Below are 27,792 nucleotides of genomic sequence, written 5' to 3' on the forward strand. Positions count from 1 at the left end.
CCGGGGCTGCCAGGGTAGGGGCGGGCGCTACCGGGGGCCCGCTCCCCCCAGCTGTGCGCGCCGCCGGCCGGCTGGGAGCGCAGCGCAGCGCAGGGGAGCGGAGCTGGCGGGCCGCGCGGTGCCGTCCATGGCGTGGCCCTGCATCAGCCGCGTGTGCTGCCTGGCCCGCTTCTGGGGCCAGCTGGACAAGTCCGACCTGTCGGTGCCGCTCACCATCCACAGCTACTCGGACATCGAGGATCCCGAGGAGGGGGCGAGCCCGGCGGGGGGCGGCCCCCGGCGGGGAGCGGCGGCGGGGGGCCGCCCCCGGGCAAGCGGCCAGCTGCCGGCCGGGCCGCCCCCCTCGCGGGACAGCCTGCCCGTCAAGCGGGCGTGGAAGGGCGGCAGCCAGACGCGGGGCCCGGCGGCCCCCTGCAGCCCGCCCTTCGCCGCGGAGACCCAGTACCGGCGGGACTTCCGCGCCTGGCCGCTGCCCAAGCGGGACGCGCCCCCCGGGCCGGCCCGCGCCGTCTACGTCCTGCCCGCCGGGGAGCGGGAGCAGCGGCCCGGCGCTGCCAGCACCACCTGCTACCGGTAAGCGGGGCGCACGGGGCCGGGGCCTGGGGCAGGTCGGGACCCGCAGTCGCTGCCTGGTTCTGGAGGCTCAGGGCGGGGTTAAGTCATTTCCTCTCGGCTCGTCCCGCCAGGCTAGGCCGGCCCCAGCGGCGCTGGACCGGGGCGCAGCAGCCTCTGGCGTGGAGCCGTCTCCATCAGACAGTTGGGTTCAATGGCTCCAGCATCCCTGGCGGGCCCTGTGCTTTCCCCAGGGCTACCGGGCGCTGTCCTGAAGCAGGGCCGGGGGGGAGCGCTCTCCTGTGCAGCGCTGCCAGGCTGATACTGTGCGAGCTGCATTTTGGCTTTTGCCAAAGAGTAACAGGAGTAAAGCAAGCGCTGGTGTAAACACGCCCGTGATGCCCGCTACCATCGCACTAGCATAAGTGCTGTTCTGTAAAATACAGTAGGGCATGCGGGCATAACCAGGACTCAGCACAAATCAACACAATGTGTACCCTTAACTACATTAGGGTTAAGACGTCAACAAATGCTGGAATTGTTTAACCCCTTGGGTGAATTTGGGGGCCATGGGCTATTGATTCTGTGAAAAAGGTCTCTCGCAGTAATATTTAAGACGTTTATACCAGAAAAATTCATCACTTTTACATTAAGTCACAAACCACCTTTATTTACATTAAGTGATTTTATTTTGTTTTCCTTTTGTCTTTTCTGGATTATTATACACATTGCTTACTGGAACAAGAGATGAGACTGGCTACTTCTGAGTTCTGTTCTACTCTGGGCTTCTTCCCTGCATGTTTATTGACCCTTAAAAATAATGTAGCTATTAAGTAATGTATCAGGTTCATTAGAATAGCTGCTGTTTCGTGGTCTCTAATAATCACACAAGTGGTAGTTTTAAACATGTCTTTTAGGTATATTGATAGAGCAGTTCATGTTATTGTAACGGGTAACAGGTATTTATATATTTTCATTATGTATTATTTACCCACCAATCACATAACTTTGTTACAACTGATGAGAGAAATATTAAGGATGTTATTGGTTAATCGTGTAAACGACTACACATCAAGCCTGGGTTTATTGGTTAATCCTAATGACTACATGCGCACACTCCCCATGCTGTGTCAAAGGCAGAAAGGGAGGAGAGAAAGCCGGAGCAGCTGCCCACAGGCACCCATCTCCAGCCCCTCCTCCTGCCCTCCGCTGCCTCTTACAGAGGCAGCAGTGCATGGGGCAGGTGGGAGCCCATGCTCAGGGAGCCAGCTTAGAAGTCAGTTCCCTGTGAGCGCCAGCTCCTGCCTCTGATAGGCTGCAGTGCCGAGGATGGGCGGGGGGGAAGCAGGCAGGAGATGGTACACATGGGAAGCCCGCTTTCAAGCTGGCTCTCTGCACATATCCACTCCCATGAGCTGTCTGCCCCCTACCCTGCCCTACTGCCTCCTACAGAGGCAGCAGTGTGGGTGGGGGGCAGGCGGGAGCCAGTATGCATGGGAGGCTGGTTTTTAAACCCCCTTTCTGTGCATGCCAGGTTCTGAAGAGCTGCCTAGCTGTCCCGTCCCCCCCGCCTCCCACAGAGGCAGCAGTGGCAGGGGGGAGAGAAAGGTGGGAGTCAGTACTTAAAAGTTGGCTCCCCACAAGCACTGGCTCCTGCCACCCCCACCCCCATGCATGTAAATGTGAAACTGCTAAAAAATCCAGCTGTTACGTGTTTACACAAATAAATGTTAGTTAATGTCCCTAACAAATATACTGTGACATACCATTTAAACCAAGATATTTGAATCCCTTGGAGTGATTACAGTTCAGCATGTGCATTTAAATTGGTTACCTTAGCTCTCCATGCTATGGAATGATATCACAATATACATGTGGATATAAAGAAATTGTCTTTAAAAACAATAACTGTGCAGCAGTTGACCTTAATCATGCAGCTTTCCTCACTTGTTAAAAGCAGCAATAGTCTAGTACGTAAAATAGAAAGACCCTGCAAAATGGCAATTGTTAATAGAGAAAGGCAATCTGAAACAGAACAAGTGCTTTAAACCAGCAAACAGCATAGTCAATGCCAATCAATTAGAAACTCACCCATCATCAGTTTGTTTTTCAAATATCTGCCTGGTAATTCCGTCTGACCCCAAACCCCAGGGCATATTAAGCACTCATGGCAATTGCAGATTGTGCACTGTATTTTCAGTTGTCAATGCATTTGTACCTTTCAGACCATCCTTGCATCTGACTGCTTAATTCTTGTGTAGGATCCTCAAATAACATCCGCCAAAGGCAGAAAAGCTTATACATGTTGGCTGTGTCTAGACTGCATCCCTTTTCTGTAAAAGGGATGCAAATTAGACACATCGCAATTGCAAATGAAGCGGGGATTTAAATCCTCCCCGCTTCATTTGCATAAAAATGGCTGTCGCTTTCTTCCGGCTCGGAGCTTTGCTGTAAAAAAGCGCCAGTCTAGATGCGGATCTTTCAGAAAATAAAGCCTTTTCCGAAAGATCCCTTATTCCTTAAGAAAAGGCTTTATTTTCCGAAAGATCCGCATCTAGACTGGTGCTTTTTTCCGGCAAAGCTCCGAGCCGGAAAAAGGCGGCAGCCATTTTTATGCAAATGAAGCGAAGGGGATTTAAATCCTCGCTTCATTTGCAATTGCGATGTGTCTAATTTGCATCCCTTTTACGGAAAAGGGATGCAGTCTAGACACAGCCGTTCAGACTAAGTAGGTAGTATGGATGTAAAATCATATTTAATTGGTTAACCGGTTAAATCGTGTTTAACCAATTAAAGTGGGGGTGGAGGAGTGGGCTGGAGAACTCCTGCCTGTAGCATGATGTGGGGGGCAGAGGGGCTAGAACTAGTAAGTCTCACCCATTAAGGCTGAAGCTAACCAGTTAACCAACCATTCACATCCTATTGCGGGCAGCGCGGCTGAGCTTTCCTCCTCCGGAGCTTGGGCAAAGCATCTGGCTTGCTTGGCAGCTGAGCTCTGGTTCTTATTCCCCTTGGCTTCCCCTTCCTGCTTCGTGTGGGTGGGACTGGGTGAGTCTGGTCCTGCTCACCAAGGGGTCTTAGAGAGGCTTTCCTCTTCTGGGTCAGAGGGAGGCCACGCTGCTGACACCACATTCCTTTTTAGTTGTTTGAGGGCAGCTTGATGACCTTACAACTGCTTTCCCTCTGTTGTCTTCAGGGGAAGTCTGGCAAGCCCCATTCCCCACTCCTGGCCTTCCTTCAGATGGGCAGGGTGTCTCCTGCATTTTCTTCTTTTAGGGAGGAGAATAATATCAGGCTTACTCCATCCCAGTCGATAGGGTTAGTTTTCATGGCCTGCTCCTCCATGCTGCTATAATGGATCCAGCCCTTTGCTGACAGCTCTTTCTTCACTGCCTGTTGTAAGCTCTGCTTAGGGAAGTCGGACTAGATCAAATATAGGTGATCAAAACCAGTTCAGTTACACTCAGCCTCAGCCTCCAGTAGATTGGTCCTTTATACAGGGGGGTTTGATAGCAGCCTTCAACTTCCCGAAGGGGGGTTCCAAAGAGGATGGAGAAAGGCTGTTCACAGTAGTGGTGGATGGCAGAACAAGGAGCAATGGTCTCAAGTTACAGTGGGGGAGGTCTAGGTTGGATATTAGGAAAAACTATTTCACTGGGAGGGTGGTGAAGCACTGGAATGGGTTACCTAGGGAAGTGGTGGAATCTCCATCCCTAGAGTTTTTTTCAGTCTCGGCTTGACAAAGCCCTGGCTGGGATAATTGAGTTGGGATTGGTCCTGCTTTGGGCAGGGGGCTGGACTCGATGACCTCCTGAGGTCTCTTCCAGCCCTAGGATTATATATAAACAAGGTGAATTGTGGGGAGTAGTTCATGTTCAATAGAAAACATGAAAAACACACACACACTGCATACCATGTGAACATCAAGACCGAGAAAAGCAAGATTATCATAATGGGGGGAAATTGCAGCCTGATCCAGCAAGACATAAGCATATGAACAGCCTCATTATATTCAATGTTTAAAGTTAGCTTTACTTGCTTAAGTCCTCTAGAAGGTGGAGCCATTAATACAGAAACACTTGTTTGCTATTAAAGATGCAAGCTTTCAGGTGCTCTGTAGCAAGGTTAGAATTATAGACTCATAGGACTGGAAGGGATCTGGAAAGGTCACCAAGTGCTACCCATGGCAGGACCAACCACCATCTAGATCAGTGGTTTTGAAACTGCGGGTTGTGATCCTACAGTCACGAGTAGTTGTGATCCTACAGAACCTGCATGGAATAGGGAGGGCAGGGCTATTATCGAAGGATGTCAACGTGTAGACACATACATGATTACACAATAAGCCTGGGCACTACCCCCTTGCGACATCTGTATCAGAAGCAGCCGGGGGGGAGGGGGAGGGGAAGTGGGAGCCGGCGCCGCGAGGACTGGCTTAAAAGCTGGCTCTCCACAAGCATTGGATCGGCCTGCCCCCCCCCCCACGCTCGAGCTGCTGCTTCTGATAGGCAGCAGCGCAGAGGGTGAGGGGGGCAGGTGGAAGCTGATCTGCGTGGGCTTTCAAGCAGGTTCCCTGTGTGTTGCTGGCTCCATGAACTCGCCTGCCCCCCCTTGCTGCCTCCCACAGAGCGGGTGGGGAAGCAGGCAGGAGCAGGTACAGTGGGGAGCCGGCTTACAAGCTGGTTCCCCTAGCACCAGCTCCACAGTGCTGCCTGCTCTCCTTCCCTCACGCTGTTGCCTCTGTCAGAGGTGGCAGCGCAGGGAGCGGGCAGGGAAGGCTGCCGCAAAGCACCTTCTATCTGCAGTGGTCCCATCTCCCTGTGGACAGAGGCTGCTCTGGCACCCCATGGAGCAGCCTCTGTCTGCAGCAGGACTGGGCAGCAATACTAAAATTGCTCTCCTTGCAAAAAGAGGGAAAACAAAAATAGACCTCACACGCAGTTTTCACAGCATCAATTTGTAAACATTCAGGCAGTGTGTACAGTAGAGGATTAACATGCACACATTGGCTTTTGTCTAAAAACAGATGTGTAATTATGACTATCTAACAACGCGGTATAAGTGGGGGATTATATTTGATAAATCCAGTGATGTCCTAAATTTTTGAGCAAATGTTAGAACCTGCCTGTGTATTTCACAGATAAAGCCTGTTTATTATTTCAAAAGCATATGGTGAAACCTTGCAGACTGTTTACTAAAAGTGAATTGGTCTGCAGCCGCTTCCCAGGGTGACTTTGCTGTGTCAGCTAGAGTTAAAATTTCCTTTGCATGGCCATTAAACACACTCCTTACAAAAACACAAAGGGACAATGAGCTATGCAGCAGGTATATAAGTTGGCAGGTTCTCATCCTGGAAAATCTTTCAATGAAATGCATTTTTTGGATGTGTTAAGGAGTTTTCATTTGGCGTCGTAGCTGTCATGTCTTCCTTACTTGGTTTTCAGATCATTCTGAGTCCAACACACAACACTGTATTTCCACAGCTCCAAATCTCTGTTTGTCTTATGCCCTGAGTCCTGCTACTCCTTTTGCCAGCAGGCCAGGTTAAGTGAAATGGGGCTTGCCAGGTAAGAAAGGGGACAGCTTAGTCTTGGGGACAGCTGTCTTCCAAAACTGGCCAGGACACACTGAAACTAGCTACTAATATCACCACTTCTTTGTGGTGTACAAAGGGGCCTACTTCCTTGTATCATTAATGGCCCATCTTGCCTTTATAGTCTAAAGGTGCAGCATGGAACAGACCTGACAGCATAGCCCAGGGGTGGCCAAAAAAAACTGCAGCTCCCGACGGAACCGCTCAGGTCAGCCGCTCTCACGCTCCCACTGTGAGCCGCATGCGTGCTCATGGCCTGTGCCATTCTGCTCACCGTCCCTAGCGCACTGCATCAAATCCTGCACATGCAGGCCAGGTCGCACGCAGCGTCCCACCTTGCATGTGCTAGCAGCCGGCTGCTGAGTGCAGGCAGTGGTGGCTGCAGCTCCGGGGTAAGGCATCAGGTTAGTGGGGGAGGGGGATTGGGTTAGCGCAGGGAGGGGAGGTGTCTGGCTCTGGGGAAGGGGAGGGGAGAGGGGTTAGGTGGGTGGTGTGCATGGGGTTCTGGCAGCTCAGTGAGCCAGAGCCTGGAGAGAGATGTGTGGCTGTAGCGGTGGCAGCTCCCGGACCTGAGAGTTAGGTGGGGGAGGGGGTGTGTGTGCCTGGCTCTAGTTTGGGGGAGGGGAGGGGAAGGGAAGGAGATTGGGTTCAGGGGGTGGGGGGTGTGCACGGCATCCCAGCCAGCACGTCTCAAGGCCAGATGCTCAGCGCATGCACCCCAGCTCCTGGAGGGAGATGTGTGTGGCTGTAGTAGCGGCTCTGCCTCCAGACCCGAGAATTAGGTTGGGGGGGGAGGGGGATTGGAATAGAGGGCGGGGCAGTGCCTGGCTCTGGGGGGGAGGGATTGGGTTAGGGGTGTGCGTGCCTGGCTCCGGGGAAGGGGAGGGAAATTGGGTTAGAGCAGGGGAGGTGCCTGGGGGAGGGGAGGGAAAGAGCAGCCAGCATGCTTCCTGAGACCCGGGATCCCCAGGTACTGGCCCCAACTGTCTCTGTCCCCTCCTCCTGGCCAGACCCCCCCACCCCCGAGTACCCTGCCCCAGTACCCACTAGCACCCTGCCCCCTGCCTCCACCAGCACAGTTGGGGCCACATTAGTGAGGCTTAGGGGCCTTTGAAACAATTGTTTTTTGTGTTTCACTTGTGGTTTTCTGTGGTTCAGTGACCTCTGACTCAAATCAGGTTCCCCGCCCCTCTCATAAATAAAGACAACGCTGAAACCTTTTATGTTTGACATAACATTTTATTTAAAAATGAAGCCTGGCCAACAAGCCCCCATCTGGCCACAGCATCATAACACTCCTGCACCATCCCCCACCACCCCTGGACTCCAAACCTGAGCCTATCATACACTGGAACCCCCTGTCCTGAGCCTCTCTCATCCCCAAACTCCTGCAGCCCCACATCCTCAGTCTTCCCACAACACCCCTGCACCATCCACACACTGCAAATCTGTGTCCCAGCCTCCCTGCCCTGAGCCCCGTATGTACCCCAGACCAAACTCCTACACCCTCATAGCCACAAGCCTGTGGCTTGCTCAGCTCCCAACCCTCCACCTGACCCCAACACTCTCCAGCCTGGAGCCCCCTCCCTGAGCCAGCATCCCCTTCTCTACTTCATCCTGCACCCAAATTCCCTCCCAGAGCTTGCACCTCTCACCCTTTCCCAGTGCTTTTTTTGTAAGCCACAATAGTGGTAGAGATAGCGTGAAGACCCTGGGAAAAGTTGTTAACCCCAAAAACAAACAAAAAAGCCGTGCCCTGGGACCTCTGGGACTGGATGGCATTCATCCAAGGGTTCTAAAAGAACTCAAAAGAACTCAACCCGCGGGCACCGTGTTGGGGACCACGGCACTAGAGAGTGTCTACTAGGCATTAGCAAGATAGGGTCCAGGTCTCAGGCTGTGCTTATTTTATCCAGTAGGTGGCAGTAGAAAACACTACCAATTCACTGGGACATTTCTATTCAGATTTAAAATTAACGTTCAGCCTTGTGTAACTACTGCAGTTTCTGTTTACATCATATTCTCTACTCCCTCTCCGCTAGCCCATCTTAATGTCCTATCAGTTACCACAGTGAGGTTCATCTGCCCCAGAACAGAAGGATTCTATTTGAGGTTTCTTTCCCAGATGTAGGCTTGTTAGCTAATGATTTAGGGGCCATCCTGTTTTTACAGCCTAACTAAAGCAGGACAAAAATTTTCAAATTAATAATAATAATAAAAAAAAACAGGTGGGGAAGATGCTTCAAAAAGTATTTGCAAACTGTCCTCCCTTTTTTCTAACCAGCTGGAATGCTACCCATAGAGGAGGCAACCCTACTTCCCGAGAGCTGAGTATGGAATGTATGTTTCCAGTTTGACTTATTTTTTTTCTATGTAACAGACTAGAGGCCACAGAGAGTAAAATTCAACTGTAACACTGCAGTGGCTGAGCCAGCAGACTTCTGCTCTCAATCAAACTTTGCTTGTGGAAGGCCTGCTGTAGATTTACATTCATTCATACTAGATCGGGTAGTTTTACCATGCGATAGCTCAGATAAATTGGATGCACCTATGGGACAAGTGCAGGCTTGGCAGAATTTTTTGTTCTTGTTTTGATGGATAATATCCTTGCTTATTTTTAAACATTTTTTATTTGTATTTATTTACATTTTAACAATTGTGCAATATTATGGGTTTTAAGAATTTTTTTCAGATTTTTATCCAGTCTAGATGTTTACAGTAATGGCAAATTATGAAGATGTCAGTAACTATTCAATAACAGTAGATGTTGATTGAAAAATGTAAAGCTTTACAGCTTTAACTTTATGGCTTAAACTCTTTGAAGCAACGTCTACAGTTGTTAAATATTTGGCACCCTCATAATTACATAATGACCATTAAAATACAAACAGTCCACATTACATATCAAAATATACAAGGTAAATATCCTCAAACACTAATAAGTTCTCAAGCAGCATTTTTTCCACTTTGTGTATTTGTAAATTTTTATCTATAGAAATATTTTATTTGGTTTATACAGTGAAACCTACATTTACTGACGTTTTACCACTAAAAATCTAATCTTTCCAAGATTAGACAAGGATTACTCTTTTGTGATACAGTGAACCCAATTATTTTGCAATACAGTGGAACTAATTTATCTTTGTCACTACACAACTTCCATTTCCTGTTAGCTGACTGGTATAACAGGTGGACTGCACAGTGGGTAGACATGGATGGAGAAGAACAGATAGGCAAGCAGTGTGAATTAACTTTTATTTACTTAGCACTGAAACAAAAAGATTCAGATCTAAAGAGCAGGAGTGAAAACTTCTCTGCAATTCTTCTGCTATTTGTTTCACATTCACCCGCAAGCAAACCTATATATGTTGTGTTGTGTTAATTATAGACTAGAATAGAATAGACATGGTGCTTTCCTAGCACCTGTCTTGTCCTGTGCCATACCGCAGTGGAATATTTCCAATCACTAATGGACTGCTCACATGTGTTTCACACAGCTGGGCCTGGCAGTAGGTGAGCAGTCAGAGTACTGCACATGTGCATACATTGTGTGGTTTCAAACAAGGCATTGCCCTTTTGAAATCTAACCAGATGCAAAACATACACTGTGAAGGTGCTGCACCTGCTCATTCTACAACCATGGAAACAAACTACACACATACACTGCTATCAATTGTACAAGTAAACTGAGAAAATCTAGAAACAATGTTTGTACCTTGTCTTCAGTTCTTCTACCCAGTGTCAGAGTCGATGGTTAATTGTCTTTTAACCTTCATCAACTGACAGGACAGTAATTGCTAGCACATGTTTACCCCTAGGCTGTACGGCTAGTAAGAAACCTGTAACCTGGCAGCTCAAAGGCAGACAGACTTTACTGTAAAAGACAGCCAGGGTTGTTAGCAGATTTTCCCAATACTCTGGGGTATGCTCATTTATTAGGGTTACTCTTATGGGGTGGGGGGAGGTTAACAATTCTATCAGTGTGCTGCTTGTGCTTACTTGTGCTGTCATATTCTCCCTGCAGGAACTAGGTTCCTCAGGATGGGGTTCTTACCACTTCAGCAACACACAGACATTCTCACCCACTAACAGAGCACGTCTGAGAGGACTGGGTACTCAGCAGTCACAAGCTGACCCCTCATATGTCCCTGGATTCAGCAGGCTGGGTTAACAGCAATGCCACACTGCACCCTCATGAGCCTTTGGACTCAGTGGGCTGGATTAAACAGCACTTTCAGATGCCATTCTCATAAACCCCCAGGTTCAGCACTTCCCTATCCCCACTTTCACACCACAGTCATTCACTGGTAAACCACACGATGAGCAGACCCCACAGGGATCTTTGGGCACTACAAGGATCTTGGGTACAAGAAGCGTTGTTACAGAGCCAATGGGGAAGCCAAAACAACACCCCTTGAGGAAGAGTGAGAGAAAGGGAGAGAGAAGCAACCAGCTTAACAATGAAAGTGATTTATTTCTGAGTAGTGAAAACAGTTACAATATTAAATCTAAATTGAAACTGATTACAAATGTTATAACAGTTACATAGGGCAGGGGCAGGAGGCTATGCTTAGAGAGGTAGTTGGGGGAGAAGAGCGAGAAAGAGAGAGAGCGCTCACCACTCCGTGGAGCTTGCACTGATCGGGGTTCCCAGGTGGTGATGGGAGCTGGGGATCCAGAGGGCAGGAGACAAGCAAAGCAGAGCCCCCAGCACGATCAGACAGGAGATGAAGAAGTCTCACTGGAACTGCTGCAGTTTAAATCCAGGTATCAGAACAGTTTTTCTTGGGGCAAGGAAAGGAGTTTTTATAGGGACAGGACAATAGTTCAAAGAGAAACAGAGGCGAGACAACAGAGACTGATCACACCTGGTTATGGGTGATGTTCCTTGAACTGAGCTCACAATGCAACTGGGCAGTTTCAGTAATTTGGATGTCAATAGGATCCTTACTAGAATTGATCTGATAATGACTAATTTGGGTGTGAGCAGGCCTGGGTTCTTTAGCATCTGGAGCAGGGATTTCCCATCAGGCAATGCTTCTCTGCTTTCGGTATCCCATAGTTCACTGCGGTTCCTGCCTTGAAAGAGCTGGTCTCCATTCTGTATGCTAATGAGATGTCCCTCTGTTCTCTCTTCCCTGGCCTTTTCATTGCTTTGTCTGATTCTAGCAGAGGCCTATGGGAAGGGGTGGGGGATGGTTATCCATGAATGTCGCTCCCTGGCTCCCCAAGAGCACAGGGCTGGTAGGTAACAAGGTGGGAGGGAAGGAATTTTTAGATTAGCCACTGATTGGGACTGCGTCACCTTAAAGCCAAGTGGGCCTGTAAGAATCGGATTCATTCAGATCTCATGAAGGCCCTTCCCATCAATGTGAGCAAAGAACAGTCTGAAAATCCTGGCTCTCAATACAGAGGAAAATCCCTCTGGAGTCAGAGCGGTGTCACAGCAATAGAAAAGCACTGCGCGTGGCGTAGCTATTCTGGTTTTGCTCGCTTTTCTGACTTGATGAAGACAGAACCTTGCCCAGATATGATCACGTTTTTTTGCTCCTTAGACATTGGTGCCCAGACTGAGCATCACGTTATTTGGTTTCCAGCCAAACTGAGGATACTCCAAAGCCCTGCTGCTTCAAGGAGGCCAAATCAGAGGATTTATTATAAAGTAACGAGACAAACTCAGTCCTGGAAAGAGGAGTCTCAGATGCTTATTCAAAGCGGGGAATACCCTCTTCTCTTCCAGGAGGCAATGGCATACGGCCATCCTTAGGATGCATAGGTTAAGAATCAATGCAGCTGATCCTTAAGGCAAGCCAGCGTGATGTGAAATGGTTCAAGGACTCGGATACTACTGTGACATGATTAATGGTTAAGTACGGTCCTGTTGGTACTTTGCCCAGTGTGTCCTATGTCCTCCCCGCTGGCTGCAAAGCTGTACAGGGCTTGAATTCAGCCAACCATGCACAAATAGTTAAGATTCACGAGGGAAAGTTCTGTTTTGTTGTTGCCATATTTGGCTAATAACATTTGTTTATAATATGTACTTAAGCCTTCTATAGGGGGATCTCTCCAGAGATAGCTAAGCACCAGATACAGACCAGCAATAATGTAGCTAGAGAATCAGCCAGCCAATATATAGTCTGATATCCTTGAAATAGCTACCCCCAGGACAATCAAAAATAAGAACAGCCATACTGGGTCAGACCAAAGTCCGTCTAGCCCAGTATCCTGTCGGCTGACAATGCCAGGTGCCCCAGAGGGAGTGACTAGAACAAAGAATCATCAAGCAAATCCCTCTCCCGTCACCTATTCCCAGCCTCTGACACAGGTTAGGGACACCATTCCTACCCATCCTGGCTAATAGCCATTGATGGACCTAACTGCCATGAATTTATCTAGTTCTTTCTTGAACCCTGGTAAGCATTGGTCTTCACAGCCTCCTCTGGCGAGGAGTTCCACAGGCTGACCATGTGCTGTGTGAAGAAAAACTTCCTTTTGTTTGTTTTAAACTACCTATTAATTTCATTTGGTGACCCCTAGTTCTTATGTTATGGGAACAAGTGAATAACTTTTCTTTATTCATTTTTTCCACACCAGTCATGATTTTATGGACCTCTGTCATATCCCCCCCCCTTAGTCTCCTCTTTTCTAAACTGAAAAGTCCAAGTCTTTTTAGTCTATCTTCATATGGGACCCATTCCAAACCCCTAATAATTTTTGTTGCCCTTTTGTGAACCTTTTCCAATGCCAATATATCTTTTTTGAGATGAGGCGACCACATCTGTATGCAGTATTCCATATAAATCCATGGGCGTACCATGGATTTATAGAGGCAATAAGATGTTCTCGGTCTCATTCTCTTTCCCCTTTTTAATGATTCCTAACATTCTGTTTGCTTTTTGATGCCGCTGCACACTGAGTGGATGTTTTCAGAGAACTGTCTTGTTTGGCAATTGGTGGGAAGGCTGTGGAAAAAGGATCGAGTGGGTAATAGGTGCTAAAATAAGCCAGTCCTCAAGACCAGAACATTTAAAATAAATTCAAATGCAGTGTACACTAACCCCGGGCACCTGACCCTGGTTTGAGCCCAAGCCTTATTTCCGTCCACACACAAATCGGTCTGACTCAGTATCTGAGTGCTAAGATCCTGCTAAAACAAAAGGAAAAATATGTAGCACTTTAAAGACTAACAAAATTGTTTATTAGGTGATGAGCTTTCATAGGCTGGACCACTTCTTCAGATCATATTCTGAAAGAGAATTGGCATGACCATATATAACAAAGGAATACAATGAAGAAAGTGAACACATTATAAACTAACAAATCAGATTTTAGAATGGAAGGTAGGAAGGAGGAAATAGCTTATTGTAAGTCAATAAGTGGCTAAGCTGGAGTTACTAGGACTATCAATAGGTGGGGAAGCTGTCTTTGTAATGTGTAAGGTAATTAGCATCTTTATTAAGGCCCATTAGTAAGGTGTCACATTTAGGCATGAATGCAAGTTCTGAAGTTTCTCTCTGTAATCTGGTGTTAAAGTCTCTTTGAAGTAAGATGCGTGTTGTCAGGTCTTCAAGGGAATGCCCAGGTAGATTAAAATGTAGATTTGTGGGCATTGATTCTTTGGCAAAGTAACTGAGCAGTCTGTCCAATATACATTGCAGAGGGACATTGCTGGCACATGATGGCATAAATCACATTGCTGGACGAACAGGAATATGAGTCCTTGATCGTATAACTGACACGGTTAGGTCCAGTGATGGTGTCACCAGAGTAGATATGTGGACAAAGTTGGCAACGGGGTTTGTTGCAAGGGAAAGTTCCAGGGTTAGTATTGATTGTGTGCCCTGTTGTTGTTGTAAGTATCTTCCTGTGGTTAGGTGGTTGTCTATAGAAGAGTATAGGCCTGTCACCCAGGGCCTCTCGGAGTGTAGTATCCTGTTCCAGTATAGGTTGTAGGTTATTGATAATGCATTGGAGGGGTTTAAGTTGGGGGCTATAGTTGATGACAAGTGGTGTTTTATTGTTGGTTTTCTTGGGCCTATCTTGAAGTAGATGATTTCTGGGTATTCATCTGGCCCTTTCAGTTTGTTTCTTTATTTCCCCCAGTGGGTGATTGAGTTTTACGAATGCTTGGTAGAGATCTTGAAGTTTTTGGTCTCTGTCAGTGGGATTGGAGCAGATGCGGTTGTATCTAAGAGCTTGACTATAGACGATGGATTGTATGGTGTGTCCTGGGTGGAAGCTGGAGGCTTGTAGGTAAGTGTAGCAGTCAGTGGTTTTTCTGTAGAGAGTGGTATTGATTTTGCCATCACTGATTTGTACTGTGGTGTCCAGGAAATGGATCTCTTGTTCTGAATGGTCCAGGCTGAGATTGATGGTAGGGTACAGGTTGTTAAAATCTCTGTGGAATGCGTCCAGTGTTTCTTGACCATGGGTCCAGACCATAAAGATGTCGTCGATGTAGAGTAAGTAAAGGAGGGGTAATAGGGGACGGGATTTGAGGAAACATTGTTCTAAGTCAGCCATAAAGATGTTAGCGTACTGTGGGGCCATGTGGGTACCCATGGCTGTGCTGCCTATTTGGAGGTATAAGATCCTGCTAGAGAGTGTGGGTCAGAGCTCGAGTCCCATTGTGACTTGGGTTCGAGTCCCATCCTTTTGCAGTGTGGACGCAGTTCAAGCCACAGACCCAAGTCAGAAGGGCTGTGTGAAGCAGAATGAATGCATTAGCATGGCAGTGACACTGAGTCCAGCAATAGTCAGCTTAGGTTTACAAGGCAGTGTGAACACTCAAGTCTGGGCTTGGAAACACTTAAGCCTGTATTCCACAGGCCTCGGTTTGCCGCCTTATACCTCAGGATCCACAGCTGAATGAGACCCACCATGGTCTGGAACAGATTTAAGAATAATTTGCCCAATTAACCACCAGGCAATGAAACATAGGACAGCAAAGTACTGAAATAACCTGCACCCAATGGATTAGAGCATGGGGAAACTAGGAAAACAGGTTCTGTCTAGATTTAGAAGTCTAGTATAAATCAGGCAGTGTATACTGTAATCACGTGCCTACCGGCTCAATAGACACATTCTAAAACACCCCTGTCTGGACAAAGCTTTAGCAACTCTCTTTCTATCAGGATTTTAAACAGCTCTTTGCAACCAATATAAAAAGGAGGAAAGTCATGTTTAAAAAAAGAGTTGGCTGGTTATGATCAAATCTAGGCTCCCTGCTACAGGACAGCCTGTTCTCCAAGCCAGTATGGATTAAGACTCTGACCTGTAGCCTTTACCACAGTAGCAGTTAGCACAGTTTTTTGCTTAAGACAGTTGTAATTGATTTTGATACAATAAATGGGCCTAGAGAGTTACAGGTATTAACCTGTAAAATGATGAGGTCAAAAATGATGAGATCTAAAATAGCTGTTACCACTCAAGAAAGAGATCTTGGAATCCTAGTGGATAGTTTCCTGAAAACATCTGTTGAATATGCAGTGGCAGTCTAAAAAGCTAACAGAATATTGAAAATCATTAGGAAAAGAATAGATAAGACAAAATACCATATTGCCTCTGTATAAAGTCATTGTATTCCCACATCTTGAATACTGAATGCAGATATGGTCGCCCCATCTAAAAAAGCTATATTGGATTTGGAAAAGGTACAAAAAGGGCACCAGAAATGATTCAGGGTAAGGAACAGCTTCCATATGAGGAGAGATTAACAAGACTGGGACTTTTCAGGTTGGCAAAGAAATGACTAAAGGGTGGGAGGATATGTTAGAAGGCTAGAAAATCATGAATGGTGTGGAAACAGAGAATAAGGAAATGTTAGTGAAGGAATGAATAACATAACACAAGAAGTTCACCTAATTAAATATGCAGAAGATTTAAAACAAAATAGATGACGGGATGGATCATGATTGCCTCTTCTGTTTTGTTTTGTTCTGAAGCATCTGGCAAGGCATTGGTCTGACTCAGTATGGCCACTCTGATGTTTTTATATAGAGCTGAAATGTACCTGCCCCCGCTGTAAACCATTAGATCCCACTCCCTTTCCAGAGCTGAGGTAGAGTCCAGGAGTCCTAATGGGGTCGGCCTGTCTCTCTCTCCACAGAGTTAGTAACAAAGTAAGAATATTAAAATTTTAACGCTAACCCATGTCCCTTAAGTGACTTGCCACAAGATGTCAGAATATGTTAGTGTCAGAGCTGAGTGGGTCTAACATTTATTTCATTTTCTTTCTTTTAGATAGGAATTAGATACAGTGCTCCTGCCAACTAACTGCTAAGTTGTCTGCCAAAAAAAAAAGTAGTTTCCCAGTGCCCCTGGATAGAGATGGTGTGTGTGTGTGGGGGGGGGGGGGGGGGGAGGGGAGGGTGTTCTCCCCCATTTGGTGCTTGGCTTGTACTGAGCATGCTCAGTAACATTGCCAATGCCTCTGTCTTCAGTCTGTCTCGCCTCACACTTTCGCTCTTCCCATCACGGCATGCAGCAGGTCACTCTCCCCACCAAAATCTGAAATAGTGCCTCTGGTATAGACCTGCTGGCCTGCAAAGACACTAGAAAAGCTGTGGCAAACTTTGGAAATGTATTGGCACAGGGCAAGGGGTGCTGTCCTGACAAGTCCATCATCACATTTTTTTTTATTTTGCCAATCAGGCTTAATTTCTGACACACCAATTTTTGGTCCACTGATTTCCATCTTCACACTCCTTTGTTTTCCAGGCATGATCTCAGCACAGTCCGCGAGTTACATTAGGAACCCTTTTGTTTGGACTAGTTGGGTCGGTCTCCTTTTTCGTACCTTTTCCCATTATCTGTCATTGCTATGCAGTGTCCCAATCACCTTGTTGAGGGGTGCGCTCCCCTTGAGCGGGATCCCATGGTCAAACCCTCCCCCACACCGGCCCACTTATCAGTGTCCATACAGCCCAATGGCCGGAGTCCAAGTCTCTGTTCCCCTTTACCAGGGTGTATTTAGCCTGACTGCCAGTCCCAAATAGTGGTCCACTCTATAGGGATAAATATGGCCCTGAGGCCTAGTCCTTGTAGCACTCCCCTCTATCGGGGTAACTTCCTAGTCCACAGGCCCAAGGGGAACTGCCTCTGCCCAGGAGCGCTGCAGAGGTGGGTAGGGGGACCCAGGCCCCCCCACTGCCCTGGGTCACAGCCCAGGGCCCTGTCGGCAGTGGCTCCATCCACTGCTTGCTCAGTGGGGTCTCCCCCTGTAATTCCCCACCCTGGGCTACTTCCGACCGCCCCACGTGTCTCCCCGTCGCTGTACCTCCAGATGGCCCCTTGCCTGGGTCTGTTGCTGCGGCGGCTGCTGCTGCGTTGGGTCAGGCTGCGTCTGCGCCTCTGGCTCTGGAGCGCTCTCAGCAGGTCCCTCCCCTTCTGCAGTCCGCCCAGTTAGCCTCCTCAGGGCCTTTTATACTCGAGCTCGCCTGTGAGCATGCCCGGCAGAGCCGTGGGGGAGGGGCTCTTTCAGCCATCTGGGCCCAGCCCACAGTGTGTTCTACAGCGAGGGGCCGAGGCACCCCAACACACCCCTGTAAACAGCTTTTCCACAGTTGGCCGGCCAGCTAGCTCCCATTACTAGAGCAGGAAACATGCAGCAGACTCCCTTAATCCTACCCAAGTAAGCAAACAAGGAGACACATTTGGCTACTTCTGCAGCCTCCAGAATGGCCTAATTGGGAATCCTATTTAACCGTGTGACAAAGGGGCACCATGTGGAGGGCTAAGTTACTGGATAAGCCAGACACTGTACAAGCCACTTCTGACCATGGCTGAATACTACAAGCAAGGTAGGGTGACCTCTGCGCCCATCTTACCAAACACAGCCATGCTAAAGTAGCCTCTTCTTTCCTCTCCTTCTGTCTTAATGAGCCAGGCTTTCCAACCTGTCTCTGTCACAGGAAGCATCAGCCAGCTGATAGCCCATAATGGGGCAAAGAGGTGGCCCAGCTCTGACACATCTATATGCAGAACACTGCACACTGTAGCCATGAAAGGTAAAATTCAGATAAAGAAATGTTAAAAAAATAATTCACTAAAAGCAAGTAAAATGCCATGGAGCTGAGGTGAAGGAGAAGGATGCCGGGACAGAAAAGACAACGACAATGTTTCATCTACGAGGAAATCAGCAAGCGGCTCTCAAAGGGAGTACAGGCTGCCCCCAACTTGCAACGCGATCAGCTCCAGGGATAGCATCACAAGTTGGGGGCATCTTAACTTGAGCCCACATTTATGATAGGCATCGTACGTCATCGTAAATGTGGGGCCGGCGACATAAGGTGGGGGATTCTGGCCCCTTCCACACTTACGGAAAAGGTCGTAAGTGCGGGGGGTCGTAAATCGGACTGTCATAAAGTGGAGACCTCATGTTTGCAAGCAACAGCAAGTAGGTGCCGGATGAAACTAGTGCTAGTCCATTTAGGATGTTCCACACCCTTCATTGGAGCATCAGTTGCCTGTGGAATGCAGCACGCAGAGCTGGCTTGAGAGTTTCCTTTTATTAGGTGTTGGAGCAACTGTGCTGGAAATTATAAGCAGGGTAAACATACGGCAAGTATGAGAAATCAGGGCAGAGTGGAGGCCTATCTAAAACAAAGCCCTAATATGGGAACATCTGGTCACCCCAATGCTAAGCAAGCAGTTCCCAAACTTGCCTTTTGTATTTATTTGCATGGCTGCTGTCTGTACACTGCATTGATTCAGTACACCGGGTCCCTCTGTTTTTACTCACTCGTTCCAGGCAGGAGTATCGCCCGTGGACTGGAGCCAAACCCTCGAAGCCCATAAAGACAAAGCAAGGCTTCATTATTCCTGAAGATCATTTTGTGCAAGAGACTAGCTACAGGGCGGATTTTAAGGTAACTCTAATTTTTTCTACAAACCCTGAAGGCCTTTTGAAGAGAAACCCAAAGAAAATTCCATACCCCTTACATATTCCCAGGGTGGTGTGTTTGGAAACCTAGCCATGAATTGAACAAATGCTCTTCCTGCTTTGCAAACGAGCCACCTCTTGTTTTCAAAAAGGCCTGGCAGAGAGTCGTCTTCACTTTTAATTCAATGATAAGGTCAAGGTTTTAAACTACATGGAAGTCAGCAAGTTCAAAATTATGGTTCCCACAGCAATCTTGACTTGGACATCATCTATTCTTGGTCTGTAGTATTGTCTTACTGTGTATAGTCAATGTAATACTCTCTTTGTCTGTGCAGTATCATCAAATTATGCTGACGTGGATGTTATCTGTGTTATCTACTAATATTAGGGGTTGTTGTTAGGGGAACATCTAATTTTGAATTGCCTGATTGATGCATTTGAAGTCTCCAGGCAAACATTAACTGTGTGCACATTAACTGTGTTTGGAGATAGGCAGGAGAGTGGACACTGAGTCCACCATCACAAATAACTGAAGAACTGGACATCTTTGGACAGAGAGAGATGCCAGTCTCCAGCAATATCAAGAGATCAGTTCTAAGGAGGAAATGAAGCTGCAGAGAATCTGAGACCCTAGACGTGTTCGGATTTGCTGGACTCTTTCACCCTGTGGATGTATTGTGCAATGTAACAAGCCTAAGCTTTCTTGCTGACAAAGCAAAACCAAAGGATGCTGAGAAACTACTCGCAAGCATTCGCTGTTAAGGACGTTCCCTAAGTCTGTCCTCACACGTGCAAGGCTCACTTGTGAGCAATGCCTCACTCTGCAGCCTTCTGCAGTGCTACAGAATGTACAGACCAACTCCAGAGTCAACCGCAGGCTGCGCTGTCAACCCTGAACAGCAGTTGGATCTGGCTTACTGGGCAATACAGTCTCAACCCTGCTGCAAGGCAAACCCATTCGCCAGCATCCCCTCCCCTCTTGCTCCGAAGGGTGTGGGAAGGTTCCCCCCAGTCTCTGTGGTGCAGCAAAATGAGAAGGAGCTTTGATGCAGATGGATTAAAATGGTGCCTTTTAAGGCTGGACTTCCTCCCATTTCACAGATGGCAGAAGATGAAGTGACTTTTCCCCTGTTCACGGAAAAGCTTCCTCCCCCATGACTTGAGCAGAGAGAAGCCTCACCAATTAAAACTAGAATTAAAAGCCAAGGAGCTTTGGGGGAAAAAATCCAAACTTAAAACTCTGTTCTGTGTGTTACTTCTATAGGGTGCCCAGGTCCATCCATCCCCGTCGCAGTCACATGCTACCGGTGTCAGCCCTAAACTTGAGACGCGGGCCGGCATGTAGAGAAATCGGACCCTGCCACAGATGTGGCCTTGCTGCAGGGCTTCCGTCTCTGCCTGCTCTTCTGCCGAGTCCGCTGGCACCGTGGCATCAGAGCGCCTTAAAAACCCAGTGCAGCTGTCTCTCCTTTGCCACCCTTCAGGAAAGGGTTGTCCGGGAAGCCGGGGGAGAAATGGCTGGTGAATCCCGCTCTGGCCACAGACTTGCTCTCCAGCCTTGAGTAAATGTGAACACGGGCGGTTTGCAAAGATAACTTTCCAGCTGGGAGCCCAGTGTAAGCTGCTACCGCGGGGGCTCTCTGGGGGGGTGACTTCACCTTTCTTCTCCATGGGATGTTAACAAGAAAGCCAAGGGGGCAATTGAAATGTGAGCACTTAACCATTTGACTGCTGGTTATTTAAAAGGAACATGCAGCTCATGTGCTTTTCTCGTGGCAAACTGCCCTTTCCCAGCTGAATGGGCCCCCAGCTCGCCCCCGACTGCCCCAGCAGAGCAGTTCTGTGTTTGCACTGCAGAATTCCGTAGCACACTGAAAATGACAAATGTAGGAACAGCATAAAATTGAATGTAATACCAAGTGTGCACAGGGGACACTGCACCGCCTGCATTATTCATTTTCATATTTAATTGAAGAGCCGCCTCCAGCCCTTTAACAGCCTACTTGAAGCTGCTGCTGAATCTCCAGTTTGTTGTGCTGGCGTCTGCAGAATCATGGGCATTTCAGCAGAATTGAGGTTAAATTGGACCTGAAGTACCAGGAGCCTGGATGGCAGGATCTGACAGAACAGCAGGCAGATGGTGCCATTGCAGCAATGTCGTCACAAGGGGCTGTGCTATCAATGCCTACGGTGGAGAAGAAAAGAAAGCGTTGGAGCTGAGCAGCCCAGATTGGCGATGGTCCCTAGCGAGAGCGAACAGTGTAGAAGCTGAGCTTTTCAAATCCACCTGGAGGAGCTGAACTTCGTGTTCCCACTAATTAGCTCATTCCATATTCTGATTCTCGCTGAATTAAACCATGGTGCTTTGCTGAGAACCAGACTGAAGCTGAAACAATTCATTAACTCCCAATACATTTAGTGGGAAATTAAGCATCTGAATCCCAGAGGCAACTTGAAAATATCTCCACCAAGACGGTAAAATAAAGTTGTATCCACTTCAGTCCTGCTCTCAGCAAAGCACTGAGTGTTTTAAGAAGCAGAATGTTTTTGGAAGGGAGAGGGAACGTCTGGGACGTGGCACCACCAGCAGCAGCACTCAGAGATAAAACAAGTGGAAGTGAAATCCACAAAGAACTCTCCAAACAAGGATCAGAAGAGTTTGATTTGTTTGAGGCTTTCGCAGACAGAATTAAAACTCAGGGAGTGTTTGAATATTAAACTTTGTTTTGTGTGATCCCCACCAGCTAATATTAGAAGAGTTGGTGTTTGTTCTCTTGGAAAGCGAAAACAAAAGGTCATGAAGTTGCTGAACTGGAGAATTCTGGACCTTCTGGAAGAAGAGGCAAGAGATGGACAGACATAGTGGGATTGTAGAGGGGAAAAGACTTGTTAGTTGGAGTCTCCCTGCTGGCAAGCACAGCTTACAATGTACTTAGACAGATGTCTGTCTTAGGGATGTAAGCGACAAGGTTTATCAGGTAATTGAGTCACTACTTAACTCATTGCTCCCCCTCTTGCTGGTCTGATACAGAATCGGCTTAAAACCAGTTCCCCCAGCACCGTCGGGAAATGGCTCAAGCAGTCCCAGCTCCCCGACTGAAATGTAGCAGGAGTACATCTCAAAGGCAGAGGGCAGCCAAGATAGTGAGCACCCTACCTTCCCCTTAATCGCGTACTCAATGGAAATTCAACTACTCAATTAGCTGATTAATCGAAATTTAACATCCCTAGTCTGGCCGGTGGTTGTGTCAAGCGGAGTGCCCCAAAGGTCCGTGTTGGGGCAGGTTTTGTTCAACATCTTTATTAATGACCTGGATGAGGGGATGGATTGCACCCTCAGCAAGTTTGTGAATGACAACTAAGCTACGGGGAGAGGTAGATACACTGGAGGGCGGTGATAGGGTCCAGAGTGACCTAGACAAATTGGAGGCTTGGGCCAAAGAAATCTGATGAGGTTCGACAAGAGCAGAGTCCTGCACTTGGGATGGAAGAATCCCAAGCACTGTTACAGGCTGGGGACCAACTGGCTGCATAGCAGTTCTGCAGAAAAGGACCTGGGGATAACAATGGATGAGAAGCTGGATATGAGTCAGTGTGCCCTTGTAGCCAAGAAGGCTAATGGCATATTAGGGTGCATTAGTAGGAGCATTGCCAGCAGATCCAGAGAAGTGATTATTCCCCTTTATTCGGCTCTGATGAGGCCACATCTGGAGTATTGTGTCCAGATCGGGGCCCCCCACTACAGAAAGGATGTGGATGCATTGGAGAGGGTCCAGCAGAGGGCAACCAAAATGATTGGGGGGCTGGAGTGCATGACCTATGAGGAGATGCTGAGCGAGTTGGGTCTTTTTAGTCTGCAGAAGTGAAGAGTGAGGCGGGATTTCCTGAAGGGAGGTTCCAAAGAGGCTGGAGAGAGGCTGTTCTCAGTGGTGACAGATGGCAGAACAAGGAGTCTCATGTTGCAGTGGGGAAGGTCTAGGTTGGATATTAGGAAAAACTATTTCCCTAGGATGAAGAAGTACTGGGATGGGCTCCCTAGGGAGGTGATGGAATCTCCATCCCTAGAGGTTTTTAAGTGCCGGCTTGACAAAGCCCTGGATGATTGAGTTAGGGCTGGACTTGGTGACTCCTGAGGTCTCTTCCAAGCCTGGGATTCTGTCATTCTAGGCTGTCCTTATGGTACTCTGTGTGTGGTGAGGGAGGGAGAGCCAGAATGGGGGGAGGGTTCTTTGTGTGGGGGCTGTGCTCAGGGCTGTGGGTACAGGAGCAGGGCAAGGAGGCACAGAAACTGGAGGGTGCTGCAGCACCCCCACATTTTACGTGAGTTCCCAGCTGCCTATGGTTCTGCCACTGGCCAGTGTCCTCACTGCTGCCAACCTTGGCTCTCAGCCCTGTCCACTCCCCCGCCCCTCCCAGCCTGCTCCTGGGTGGAGCAGGTAAGCAACAGCTGGCTGCAGTCGGTAAGGGCTCCGGAGATGAGGATGGCCCTTGAAATACACAGCACACAGATGGCTAAGGGCCCCACTAAGTTTGAGACTCCTGGTGCTGACCAAAACGTTGCAGTGAAACAAAAGAACTTGCAGTGTTTTCATTTGACCTGTGGGATGCTGGGAAAGACCAGTTACCGACCCAAAGCCTCCCCTTCCAGCCCTTCCTCCAGTTCTTGAACTGATGCAAAGATAAAATCCGAATCCCAAATGCATAGGGAGAAACCACCATGGGTGCAGCATATGGAAGCTCCCCTGGCTCAGCCTGGGGAGTTTCCATATGCTGCACCCATGGTGGTTTCTCCCTATGCATTTGGAACGGCTCTGCCTCTCCGTGCAGCTACAGATGCTATTCTGTCTCACCCAGCAAGGGAAAGAGCCTGATGATGAGGAAAGCAGCAGGTTGGCATGAAGAGTGGAGACACAGTTTGAAGTCACTTGTGTTCACTTGGCCATAGAAGACCTTTTAAAAACCTTCCAGCCTTTTTCTTTTGCCCAGGCCCGATGTTGCGACACATTTGTGATTCAGTTAGCGCAAGAGCAGCCATAGCGAGTCAGACTTCAGTGTGTCTACTTCAGTGAAAGGTGCCAGATGCTTCCGAAAAAACTAACAGAACAGGGCAATTATTTAGCGATTCATCCCATCCAGCCAGTCTCTGCTTGTCAGAGGCTTAGGGACACCCAAAAATAGGGTTGTGACTCTCAGTATCTTGGCTGACAGTCACTGTTAATCCTCCGTGAACTTGTTGGCTTCTTTTTGTAACCCATTTGTGCTTTTGACTTTCACAACATCCCCTGCGATGAGTTTCATACGCTGTGTTGCAATAACCCATGTAGAGGATTTATCGAGGGTTTCCTAGTGGTTGGGTTTCACAGTAGCTTGCTGTGTGAGATTATTCTGTTCACCAGCCTTTAAGACTCCTCCCCAAAGAAATGAAGGGAAAATAGATCAATAGCTTGTTTCCCTTTTTCCATGCCCTGGTCTTACAGCCACGCTCCCCTTCCTCTCCAGCAGCACTGTTAGTCATTCGGACCAAGCAAAACTTACCCAGTAACGTTTGAGGCCAGCTGAGTCCTGGGCAGCTGCCAAGGGCACAAAGAAAGGCCATTCCATTTGCATTCAGATAGCCTCTCGCTATGCAGTAAGAGCGACTCTTGACTCTCCTGGGCTAGACGTGCTCCACGTGGGATGAACTCTTGGCTCCACTTGCTGTGAAGTCATCTCTGCTTCTCAGTCTCTCCTGAAGAGCAGGGTCTTACCCGAGTGATTGAGGTGTTATACCCGGCATGGACACCATTTGGTGGAGTTAACTTTTTTCCTGAATACTGCTTACGCGTGCCCAGGTTGTGAGACGTTCCCTTGCTGCATGTCTAACGCACTCAGCTCAGGCACTCATAACGCAAGGTGTTTTGTTGGTGTCCTCCAAGCAGTTCAGACGTCACCGTGCAGACCTCTCCTCTAGTGTCTGATGTTAATCAACGAGCCTGTATCTGTCCTTATGTTTGTGTGAAACAAACACCAGCAAGGGTCTGTGACAGGGGCCACAGTTCACTCTGTGCACATTGGCAGGTTGTCAATGGTTTCCTAGCCAGCAAAAATTGCTCTGACATGCTGGGCTTGCTATTGTAGACAGAGCCTCAAGTCTTAGCTACTCTGTAATGGTTAATTATGTTGAAGGACCCAGCTAAAATAAAGCAGCCCATGGAGCTCTGATTGAACTGTTGGGGTTATGATGCCCCATAGTGCCCTGGAACTGTGCTATGAAAATGGTGCAGTCTCATCTGTCGGGGAACACATGGCGTAGTCCTCCAAGGTGTTTCGTTTCATGCAAAGAGTAGCTATTTGGTTCAAGAACAACTGGAACCCACGTGCTTACTGTGCCCAGAGGTAGCACTAATGCTTATTCTTTTCCCCCTCAGATCCCAGAAGCGAAGACCAAGTTTTCTCCCAACCCTTCCGCCGTTTTCCAGGCTCCCTCTCGTATCCTCAATGTTTGAACTTGGATCCGGTTCGCATCCAGGCAGCTTAAATATGGGTTTAATGTAAAAACGCCGTGCTATGCAACTTTGATACAGGGTGTTGAGATCAGACACACAATATTATCAGAAGCAGCTATAATGGTTAATGGTATATACATAATCTCAGTGAGCACACAAATCACAAAGCACGAGCTTTGGAACTGGTGAAGCAGATTGCAAGGGCTGACCTAGTTTTTGTAGAAACAAGCTCATTGCTATGCCAGCTGGTATCGCATTAGGAGATTGATTTTGGGCAGCAAAGCCCCTTATGCTTAGCTGCATTGGTGGGAAAAATCACAAATGGAAGTTATAACTAAAACCCAACCCAGTGCTATTTAACAGGCGTGGCTCCAGTAGGCCAGTGAAAGACCCAAGCTGACTTGTGCACTTTGTATTTTTAGTTTGAAATAAAAAAGCAAGCACCTCACACACCCAGTGAAACACTGTACCAATCAGTGTAACGGCTGTGGCTGACACCGGTTTCAGTGTTTTTAGACCTTTGCTGGTTCTTTAAAAAAACCAAAACATCACTGGGGCTTCATGACTGAAAATTGAACGGTTCCAAGCTGGAAAGCCACCTGGAAGGGAGATTGGATTTCTAAAAAAGAGTAGGGGCATGAAGAGAGAATAGGAACTATCCTGACAGTGTCTCCACTACGCTCTGGACTGAAAGCGCTCATTAGGTCAGCTCATAACTACTGTGGATGGTACGGACCAGACTCTACAAATTATATTCATAAACATGTTAATTGCCATGCTTAAGATATATGTATATAGTGTATATGGATTTTCCATTATGGAATCTGTGGATTCTTTAATAAAAGGATATATTTAGACTTTTATTAAATGTTAACTCTTTGCATATGCAAGATGGAAAATATATTGCCTTGAAACTCCTGAATTATTGCCTGTACACTGGTAATGCTAGTGCTAAAAATAAGAGATGAATGTTATAGTCAATTTAAAAAAAAAAAGTAGAATGTAATTCATACCTTAATTTTTAAAGATGGACCATTTCACATTTAATTATTCTAAAGATTACCTTTTTTAATATGACTGATGTGGATTTACTTAGATAAGAACTTTAAGCTTATCACAGTCTGAATGAGTGCTAGGAAATGGTTTATAAAAACAGACTGACAGGTTTATGCAATATAAATAACCTATTTTAAATTTAATATTTTTCTTAAAATGTCATATGGAAAGATGTTATAGTTTGTTGTTAGAAACGTGTCTATTAGACAGAAAGGAAATGTTAACCTCAGACAGGAACAGTAATCAGTTATTTATTCATCTGTAATGAAACAGACTGATAAAATGAGAAGTTAAAGACATTTTCTCTTAACCTTTCCCCAGCTCAAGTCAAAGGCTGGTTTAATGATCCTTTGGACTACACAATCACACTCATGTTGCCAATCATCTCTGTAAGAGCGATTCTTGAATTGGGGGCTGGGGACTGTATTTGAAATTTATCAAGAAGACACATTGCATTATGCAGGGATTTCATAGCACTGCCTCCATTGCATTATGCAGGGATTTCATAGCACTGCCTCCATTAAAGCTAGTACCATTGACCCACTAAAACTCAACTGTAAGTAAAGATAATATGCCCACTGATGTGGTTTCTTTGGGATGGGAGATAAATCTGAAAGTTCAGGAAATTGTATGTTAGGACTTACTGCTAGATGAATCTGCAGTGTCTAACATCAGTACTTGCAAAATATCTACACACACACACACACACACTGATTATTTATTTATTGGTGAGAATTTTCTTCTGAAAATTGACAAATATTCTGAACTGCACTAAATGTTTGCATGTTACGTTTCTAAAGAAAAATGTAGTGTCTGCTTGATTAATCTGTAAAGTTTTTAACAGTTCAATTTCAACAGTTCACTCAATTTCACTCTTCTATTTTACTATTAGAAAAAAAAAACAATGCCTACTCAGTTTCTTTTCTTAACTTACTATATTTCTAAAAAAATCAGTTGTAAACAAACTGGTGATATATGAAGCTTGTATTTTATCAAATGGACTGAAAGTTAATTTAATAAAATGTATTTTGGCTACTGGTTCTTTCTCTAATCTTAATTTTGATGTAAAATATAGTATTGTACATCTACTACCTTCAACAGAAAGGTGATAACTCTCTCTCTGTAGATGTGTACGTACTTCCACACACACTGATTCAGAAGTCACTCACTAGGTTGTGTCCTAAGCCACTCAACACAGAGACAGGTCCAAAGCAACAGAACTG

The 27,792-nt window shown here is 47.1% G+C and overlaps 1 protein-coding gene across 1 annotated transcript; it reads left to right on the plus strand.

Annotated features, from left to right (window-relative positions):
- Positions 1 to 27,497, plus strand: MAP6D1 (MAP6 domain containing 1). Its single transcript, XM_075937474.2, has 3 exons — positions 1 to 573; positions 18,897 to 19,014; positions 25,436 to 27,497. Exons 1-3 carry the CDS (start codon positions 128 to 130, stop codon positions 25,511 to 25,513), a joined length of 642 nt encoding a protein of 213 aa, XP_075793589.2. The 5' UTR covers positions 1 to 127; the 3' UTR covers positions 25,514 to 27,497.
- The last annotated feature ends 295 nt before the right edge of the window (positions 27,498 to 27,792 follow it).

This window comes from Pelodiscus sinensis, chromosome 10 (genome assembly GCF_052426305.1).
Source record: "Pelodiscus sinensis isolate ZL-2025 chromosome 10, ASM5242630v1, whole genome shotgun sequence".
NCBI classification, from domain to species: Eukaryota; Metazoa; Chordata; order Testudines; family Trionychidae; genus Pelodiscus; species Pelodiscus sinensis.

Bases quoted from the DNA above. Each gene is read 5' to 3' on its own strand.
- MAP6D1 (XM_075937474.2), top strand. From the start codon at position 128: ATGGCGTGGCCCTGCATCAGCCGCGTGTGCTGCCTGGCCCGCTTCTGG. The intron at 574-18,896 runs GTAAGCGGGGCG...CACTCGTTCCAG, and splicing joins GCCAGCACCACCTGCTACCG to GCAGGAGTATCGCCCGTGGA. The intron at 19,015-25,435 runs GTAACTCTAATT...TTTCCCCCTCAG, and splicing joins GCTACAGGGCGGATTTTAAG to ATCCCAGAAGCGAAGACCAA.